A 9,311-nucleotide genomic window follows, 5' to 3' on the forward strand; every position below is an offset into this window, starting at 1 on the left:
TACAGCCTCCACAATGGCTTGTGCCTCCTTTTCGACTGCAGAGTGTCGAATCTCGGAGGCGGTGAGGGTTCGGGAGAAGAACGCTACTGGTCTGCCTGCCTGATTGAGGGTAGCAGCCAGGGCGATGTCTGATGCATCGCTCTCTACCTGGAAAGGGATGGTTTCATCCACCGCGCATGGCGGCCTTGATGATGTCGACCTTGATGCGGTTGAAGGCCAATTGAGCCTCAGCCGAGAGGGGAAAAGTGGTGGTCTTTAGGAGTGGGCGGGCTTTGTCCGCATACTTGGGGACCCACTGGGCGTAATAGGAGAAAAGCCCCAAGAACCGTTTGAGGGCCTTGAGGCTGCGGGGGGGAGGGCCTTGAGGCTGCGGGGGGGGGGGGGGGGGGGGGGGGGGGAGTTCCTTAAGGGGGCGCATGCGGTCGGGGTCGGGACCCAGGACCCCGTCTTCCACGACATAGCTGAGGATGGCCACTGGTGTGGAAAATGCATTTGCCCTCGTTATAGGTCAGGTTAAGGGCTCGGGCGGTCTGGAGGAACTTTTTGAGGATAGTGTCATGGTCCTGCTGATCATGGCCGCAGATGGTGACATTGTCCAAGTATGGGTATGTAGCCCGCAAACCGTACTGGTCCACCATTTGGTCCATCGCCCTTTGAAAGGCGGAGACCCCATTTTGTGACACCAAAGGGGACCCTGAGGAAGTGGAAGAGCCGGCCGGCTGCTTCGCAGGCAGTATAGGGGCGGTCTTTTGGTCGGATGGGGAGCTGGTGGTAGGCAGATTTGAGGTTGACCGTGGAAAAGACTCGGTATTGGACAATCCGATTTACCATTTCCGCGATGCAAGGAAGGGGGTACGCATCAAGCTGCGTGAATCGGTTTATGGTCTGGCTATAATCCACGACCATCCGTTTCTTCTCCCCGGACCGGACTACCACCACTTGCGCTCTCCAAGGGCTGTTGCTAGCCTCGATGGCCCCCTCTCCCAGTAAACGCTGGACCTCTGACTTGATAAAAGCCATATCTTGGGCACTGTAGCGCCGGCTCCTGGTGGCGACGGGCTTACAGTCAGGAGTGAGGTTAGCGAATAGCGAGGGGAGTGCGACTTTCAGTGTCGCAAGGCAGCACACCGTGAGGGGGGACAAGGGTCCGCCGAACTTCAGTGTCAGGCTTCGGTGGCTGCACTGGAAATCCAGTCCGAGCAGCAGGGGGGCACACAGGTGAGGGAGGATATAAAATTTGATACTGGTGTATTTGGCACCCTGGATCGAGAGATCCGCAATACAGTACCCCGTGATTTGTACCGAGTGGGACCCAAATGCAAGGGCTATGGTTTGGGATGTGGGATGGGTGCGTAGGGAGCAGCGCCTTACCGTTTCAGGGTGGATAAAGCTCTCCGTGCTCCCGGAGTCGAAGAGGCATGCAGTGTCGTGCCCGTTGACCTGAACCTGCATCATGGCGTTCTGCAGGTGTTTTGGCCGAGTTTGATCGAGGGTGATCGCACCTAGTCGCGGGTAGTCGGAGTCGTCAGCCGAGTCGGACTCGCAAAATGGCCGCCGCCGCCGGCTGCGCGTGTCGGGTCGAGAAGATGGCCGCCGACAAAATGGCTGCTCCCATGATTCGCACGAGGCTGATGACGCGTCAGAAGAGGGCGTGTCGGGTCGGTGCGCAGCAGCATTGCGAGGCCTGCGGGCCCGAGAGCCTGATTTTCGGGACGGCTGTTCTTTGTTTTTCTGGCCCCTGCGTCTGGCCAGGCAGACCCTCGCAAAGTGCCCTTTGTTCCCGCAGTCGCTGCAGATCGCGGAGTGGGCTGGGCAGCGTGGGCCTGGGTGCTGGCCCTTCACGACGGCGCAAAACGGCCCTGGTTCCGACCGATTCAGGCCCTGACAATGGGCCAGGATCGGGGCCGCGTCATCTACACGTGCCAGGCCTGTCGCCCGCGCATGCGTGGTTGCCGTCCTCTCGAAGTCCGCCCCGCAAGAAGATGGCGGACGGATCTTGCGGGGCCGCAGAAGGAGGTCCTCCTTCAGAGAGGACAGCCCGACGATCGGTGGGCACTGATCGCGGGCCACCCCACATTCCAGGTGAAGCCCGGTGCAGGATCCCCCCTCGCCCCCCCACAGGCCGCTCCCCCCAGCGTTCACGCACCGCTCACGATGGCAGCGACCAGGTGTGGACGGCGCCGGGGGGAACCCGCCGTTTTGGCCTGGCCGCTCGGCCCATCCGGGCCTGAGAATAGCAGGGGTGCCGGAGAATCGCCATTTTGGGTGTCCGGCGATTCTCCAGCCTGTGGCCTGCAAAACTCGACCGGGCCGTTCCTGCCGCTTGGGAGAATCGCGGGAGGGCGTTGGACCAGCGTCCTGGGAAATTTTGGTGGCCCAGGCGATTCTCCCAACCGGCGCGGGAGTGGAGAATCGCGCCCTCTGTTCCAGAATTCCCTTTTAGATTTTATACTTAGTTTATATTGCTTCTCCTCATACCCGTACCAGCCTCCCCGAACAGGCGCCGGAATGTGGCTTTTCACAGTAACTTCATTTGAAGCCTACTTGTGGCAATAAGTAGGCTATGGCGACTTTACTTTACTTACTCCTACCAAAATGTATCACTTCACATTTGTCTATATTAAATAACTGAGTTATGTACATTAATCTAATTCTGGACTCTTTGAGAAACCCCACTACACTACTGACGGCCGCCTTCAGCTGCCAAGTTCCCAAGCTCTGGCATTCTCTCCCTAAATCTCACTGCTTCTCTTCCACACTTTTCCCCACTATAATAGTGCTTAAAAATCTACTTCTTTGATTTAACATCTGACCTAACATCTCTTAAATGGCTCAGTGTTCCATTTTGTCTTATAATGCTCCCGAGAAGTGCCTTGTGTTGTATTAGCATCCCAAAGGTTGGTGTCACAGAATTGTTATTAATATTTATAATATTTATCAAACAGCAGTGTTCCTAACATCTCTGCACACTAACATCTCTGCACACTCTCCTCCAGTCCCAAAACAACTGTCCACCTCTACTCTCTGTTCCTTGACCAGTTCCATCTCCACCCTGCCAGTGTCCCTCTTAAATTTACTCAATCAAAAACACAGGAACAAATGTTTGCTTAAAGACTGATGCACAATGGCGATGTGGGTGAGTTTCAAACCACAAAAGTTGGGCATTAACCACACAGCTGGTAAGTGTGTGCAGGGAATAAACACTGGTGGATCTCTCACATCTTCCACTAGTCCCAGCACTGAGTCCTTTACAATTTGTGAAACTACAGGAAAATCAAAATCTGACTTTGCAAACACAACTCAATAGCTAGAATCATTTCTAAAGACACCTTCAGGCATGATCCATACACAGAGTAATCTCTTCAGGTAAAATCTAAAATAGACTACATTCAATCATTTACAATATTTTCATTGTCTTCCTTATCTCCTCATTGCAAACAAGTTTGTAGAAATGACATTCCATTTACAATCTTACAACTTCTCTCTCTCAAGGTCCTCACTTGAAATAACAAGAATGGCGCTGATTTGGAGTAAACAAGTTAACATTACACACATTTTTAATACAAAGATAATACTTACAGAGGAGACTGATATTAATGCCAATATCTGGACAGTAACCAGAGACAGTGAAACCTTCATTATCTCTCAGAGCTGGCTGAGAAGGAGAAATACACAGAATCTGCACAAACTGATCCTGGTGCATTGGCAGAGAGCAAGGAAAGTTTCACACATACACTTGCAGCTTGATGTGAGCCTCACTGCCCCATACACACTGCGCTGTGCCTCCTGTCCTGGGGCTGACTGAGCCGCCCTGCTGTTGGCGGAGGGAGCTCCCGGTTATACGGTCCAGCGGAAGGCGCTTTCTGGAGTTCGGGTGATGCGGTCGCTTTCTACCCTCCTCTCACCGGAAGTCGCTCCAATTGAGGTTTTGCTGCGGTGGAGAGAGGATAGAGGGAGCGAGGCAAACAGACAGAGTGGAAAGCAGAGATCGACGGACATGAGAGGGGAGGAGAGAGTGAGAGATAGAGGAGAGGATAGAAGGAGAGATAGACAAACAGAGACAGAGGGGAGTAGAGATAGAGAAGAGGAGAAAAGCGGAAGAGATAGGGTGATAGATGGGAGGACAGAGAGGGAAGATGGAAGGAGAGATAGAGGGGGAGGATATAGGGAGAGGGGAGGATAGAGAAAGGGAGAGGATAGTGGAAGGGAGATGGAAGGATAGAGGAATGAAGAGAATGGGGAGGATAGAGGAAGGGACAGAGGGGAGGATAGAGAGAGGGGAGGATAGAGAGTGAGTGGGGACGATGGGGAGAGAGGGGAGGATAGAGAGGTGTGGAGAGAGGGAGGGAAGGATAGAGGGATGGAGGTAGAGTTTAAAATTACATATGCAAAAGCAAGCTCAGTTTGAACTACTACAGACTGTGGAAATGAACACTGATACCTACGTGGAGGGTATAGAAAAGAGCACTGATACATGTGGAGGGTATGGAAAAAAGCACTGATATATGTGGAGGGTACGGAAAAGAGCACTGATATCATGTGGAGATGTGGGCAAGAGTACTGATATGTGGAGGGTATGGAAAAGAGCACTGATATAATGTGGAGGGTATGAAAAAGAGCATGGACATCATGTGGGGGATATGGAAAAGAGCACTGATATCATGTGGAGGGTATGGACCTTGGAAAGGGTCCCGAGGAGGTTGACAAGAATGATCTCTGGAATAAAGAGCTTGTCGTGGGAGGACAGGTTGGGGACTCTGGGTCTGTACTCGTTGGAGTTTAGAAAGATGAGGGGGGATCTTATTGAAACTTACAGGATACTGCGTGGCCTGGATAGAGTGGACGTGGAGAGGATGTTTCAACTTGTAGGAAAAACTAGAGCCAGAGGACACCATCTCAGACTAAAGGGACGATTCTTTAAAACAGAGATGAGGAGGAATTTCTTCAGCCACAGGGTGGTGAATCTGTGGAACACTTTGCCGCAGAAGGCAGTGGAGGCCAAATCACTGAGTGTCTTTAAGACAGAGATAGATAGGTTCTTGATTAATATGGGGAGAAGGCAGGAGAATGGGGATGAGAAAATATCAGCCATGATTGAATGGCGGAGCAGACTCGATTGGCCGAGTGATCTTAATTCTGCTCCTATGCCTTATGGTCTAAAAGAGCACTGATATCATGTGGAAGTTATGGAAAAGAGAACTGGTATCATGTGGAGGGCATGGGAAAGAGCACTGGTATGTGGAGGGCATAGAAAGAGCACTGATATCATGTGGAGGGCATGGAATAGAGCACTGATATGTGCAGGGTATGGTAAAAAGCACTGACATCATGTGGAGGGTACAGAAAAGAGCACTGATATCATGTGGACGGTATGGAAAACAGCACTGATATGTGGACGGTATGGAAAATAGCACTGATATCATGTGAAGCAACTGTTAAAATACATTTTTAAAATGCACAAACATGGAAGGAGCCTAGTCGCCGTGTGGTGGGTATCTGAAATATAAAATAAAATCTTGCAACATGAAAGGACTCCATTCGGCCTATCATGTCTCTGCTAGCTATTTGTTGGAACCATACAATTAGTACATATTTTCTGCACTTTCCCCATAAATAAAAATAAATATTTTCCTGTCAAATATTATGTCAACTTCTCTTATAATAATTACTGTCCAATCTGTTTCCAAACTCCAAAATAACATTTTACAGATTACAACATCTAGCTAAGTAAAAACATTTCCCCTCACCTCTGGTGCTTTTGACAGTTACAGATTTCATAGAATTTACAGTGCAGAAGGAGGCCATTAGGTCCATCAAGTCTGCACCAGCCCTTGGAATGAGCAGCTAGACTTTGAGGACGGTCTTTTCTCATTTAGTTTCTTTGTTCCGAATTTCCTTGGCAGTTTGATCCATAACTGAAGTGGTAACAACCCTGCCGGTGGGCACAGGCCAAAGCGGTACATGTGGGTTTGGACTATGGATTCGTACTGAGTATACATTCCATAGAATTAATTACCGCTAGTAGATTTGGATGATTGCAAGCATGTTGTGAATCATGCCTGCGAAGCTGAAATGACAATGTGTCTGCTTTCTTATCACTGAGTTCTGTCGATGAAGTATCATTTCCGCTTATTCTCTAAATTTGGCGAGGGCTGGCTATCATGGACCACTTCACTTCTCTACAGGTGTCAGCAGTTACTCATTGGGTTGCCCTCTCATTTCTGGGTCACCAGGTATTGGGTTCAAGACATACTCCAGGACTTAAAGGATTGTGGCCACTCCAGTGCAGTATTGAGGGTATGCTTTCCGGTGAGATGTCAAACTGAGGCCCATCTACAGGCTTCAGTGTAAAAGAGCCCATGGCACTATTTTGAAAATAGAGCTGGAGAGCGATCCCAGTATCCTGGCCAATACTTGTCTCTCAACCAGCATCTCAACAACAAATCATCTGAGTTACCACATTGCTGTTTCTGGGGGTTTGCTGCACATATTGGCTGTCGCACTCCCTACACTACAGCAGTGACCACATTTCAAAAGAACTTCATTGGCTGTAAAGTGCTTCAGGATGTTGGTATTTGTGAAAAGTTTAGGAATGGGGTGAAGGGTTGCCTGGTCCAATCTATGTCAAACACGCAAATATCTTCTACAATTGACTATCTTTTATTTATATATTCTCACCACCCTCAAGACCAGTGCCAAATCGTCAGCTAAAACTGATGGGGCAGGTTTACATAAGCAGTTCCTACAATTTCTAGTGACTACTGAGGTTCCTGAATACCACTCCGATTACTTCCAGGATATTCACTCCCATCAAGGAATTGAGTCTAATTTCAGTCTCCAGATGCTAACTTGGTTGAGGTCAAGGATTAACCCCATCTGTTATGTCATACTCTGTCAGATTCTTCCTTTACTCACTAGGCCAGTCAATAGGATTGCCAAGTCAAGTTGATGATATACTCTTGGAGATTTAATCACATTTAGGCCAGACCAGGTAAGGATGGCAGATTTCCTTCCTAAATTACTAGTTAATCAGAAGTGTTTTTTAACAATGATCCAGAGGGGATCACGTGCTGCAGACATGGGAATAGCAGAGCTTCTGTGGGCTCTGGCTCTACTCATCTTTTAATCCTTCATTTCTCCTGTTTACATGGCACATACTTACCCAATCTGGGAGTGAATACTCCATAGTGTCCTGAGAAGATTTCTGACTGAGGCTTGGCGAAAATATGCAGAGGAGCCCCGGGATAATTGTTGATAAAAGGGAGCAGTCAGATGCAACCGGGGTGGAGCCGACTCCTCAATATGGCGACTTGATCGTCAAGCGGGCTCTTGATCTGTGACTCTCGAAGGCACTGCAGATGATGACTGCGAACATCATTAGAGCTATAGGTGACAACTTGGCACAGAATATTTATCCTCATGAGACTGAGCAGCAGAATACTAGTAAAATAATAATAAAATACTAATATTGCTGCAATTGTATAAGGTGTTAGTGAGGCCACACCTGGAGTATTGTGTTCAGTTTTGGTATCCTTACCTGAGAAAGGCTGTACTGGCGCTAGAGGGTGTGCAGAGGAGATTCACTAGGTTAATCCCAGAGTTGAAGTGGTTGGATTACGAGGAGAGGTTGAGTAGACTGGGACTGTACTCATTGGAATTTAGAAGGGTGAGGGGGAATCTTATAGAAACATATAAAATTATGAAGGGAAATTATGATAGGATAGATGCGGGCAGGTTGTTTCCACTGGCGGGTGAAAGCAGAACTAGGGGGCATAGCCTCAAAATAAGGGGAAGTAGATTTAGGACTGAGTTTAGGAGGAACTTCTTCACCCAAAGGGTTGTGAATCTATGGAATTCCTTGCCCAGTGAAGCAGTAGAGGCTACTTCATTAAATGTTTTTAAGATAAAGATAGATAGTTTTTTGAAGAATAAAGGGATTAGGGGTTATGGTGTTCGGGCCGGAAAGTGGAGCTGAGTCCATAAAAGATCAGCCATGATCTCATTGAATGGTGGAGCAGGCTCAAGGGACCAGATGGCCTACTCCTGCTCCTAGTTCTTATAGAACATCGAACATTACAGTGTAGTAAAGGCCCTTCGGCCCTCGATGTTGCGCCGACCTGTGAAACCACTCTAAAGCCCATCTACACTATTCCCTTAGCGTCCATATGTCTATCCAATGACCATTTGAATACCCTTAGTGTTGGCGAGTCCACTACAGTTGCAGGCAGGGCATTCCACACCCTTACCACTCTCTGAGTAAAGAACCTACCTCTGACATCTGTCTTATATCTATCTCCCCTCAATTTAAAGCTATATCCCCTCGTGCTAGACATCACCATCCGAGGAAAAAGGCTCTCACTGTCCACCAATCCTCTGATCATCTTGTATGCCTCAATTAAGTCACCTCTTAACCTTCTTCTCGCTAACAAAAACAGCCTCAAGTCCCTCAGCCTTTCCTCATAAGATCTTCCCTCCATACCAGGCAACATTCTGGTAAATCTCCTCTGCACCCTTTCCAATGCTTCCATATCCTTCCTATAATGCGGCGACCAGAATTGCACGCAATACTCCAAGTGCGGCCGCACCAGAGTTTTGTACAGCTGCAACATGACCTCATGGCTCCGAAACTCAATCGCTCTACCAATAAAAGCTAACACACCGTACGCCTTCTTAACAACCCTCTCAACCTGAGTGGCAACTTTCAGGGATCTATGTACATGGACACCGAGATCTCTCTGCTCATCCACACTGCCAACAATCTTACCATTAGCCCAGTACTCTGTCTTCCTGTTATTCCTTACAAAATGAATCGCCTCACACTTTTCTGCATTAAACTCCATTTGCCACCTCTCAGCCCAGCGCTGCAGCTTATCTATGTCCCTCTGTAACTTGTAACATCCTTCCGCACTGTCCACAACTCCACCGACTTTAGTGTCATCTGCAAATTTATTCACCCATCCTTCTACGCCCTCCTCCAGGTCATTTATAAAAATGACAAACAGCAGTGGCCCCAAAACAGATCCTTGTGGCACACTACTAGTAACTGGACTCCAGTCTGAACACATCCCATCCACCACCACTGTTTGTCTTCTTCCAGCTAGCCAATTTCTGATCCAAACTGCTAAATCTCCCTGAATCCCGTGCTTCCGTATTTTCTGCAGTAGCCTACCGTGGGGAACCTTATCAAACGCTTTACTGAAATCCATATACACCACATCAACTGCTTTACCCTCATCCACATGTTTGGTCACCTTCTCAAAGAACTCAATAAGGTTTGTGAGGCACGACCTACCCTTCACGAAACCGTGTTG

The 9,311-nt window shown here is 48.6% G+C and overlaps 1 protein-coding gene across 6 annotated transcripts in view; it reads right to left on the reverse strand.

Annotated features, from left to right (window-relative positions):
• Positions 1-3,832, reverse strand: part of paplna (papilin a, proteoglycan-like sulfated glycoprotein) — a 471,035-nt gene extending 467,203 nt beyond the window's left edge. For 3 of the 6 annotated variants that reach the window (XM_072487759.1, XM_072487751.1, XM_072487754.1), the window contains exon 1: positions 3,580-3,831. In XM_072487759.1, coding sequence (XP_072343860.1) covers positions 3,580-3,639 — 60 coding nt within the window. In that variant the 5' untranslated portion in view covers positions 3,640-3,831. Of the gene's footprint in view, positions 1-3,579 lie in introns of all 6 variants that reach the window. The other 3 variants (XM_072487762.1, XM_072487760.1, XM_072487763.1) reach the window with 3 other exon arrangements.
• Between the last annotated feature and the right edge of the window lie 5,479 nt (positions 3,833-9,311).

Source organism: Scyliorhinus torazame, chromosome 2, assembly GCF_047496885.1.
Source record: "Scyliorhinus torazame isolate Kashiwa2021f chromosome 2, sScyTor2.1, whole genome shotgun sequence".
In the NCBI taxonomy this organism is placed as follows: Eukaryota; Metazoa; Chordata; class Chondrichthyes; order Carcharhiniformes; family Scyliorhinidae; genus Scyliorhinus; species Scyliorhinus torazame.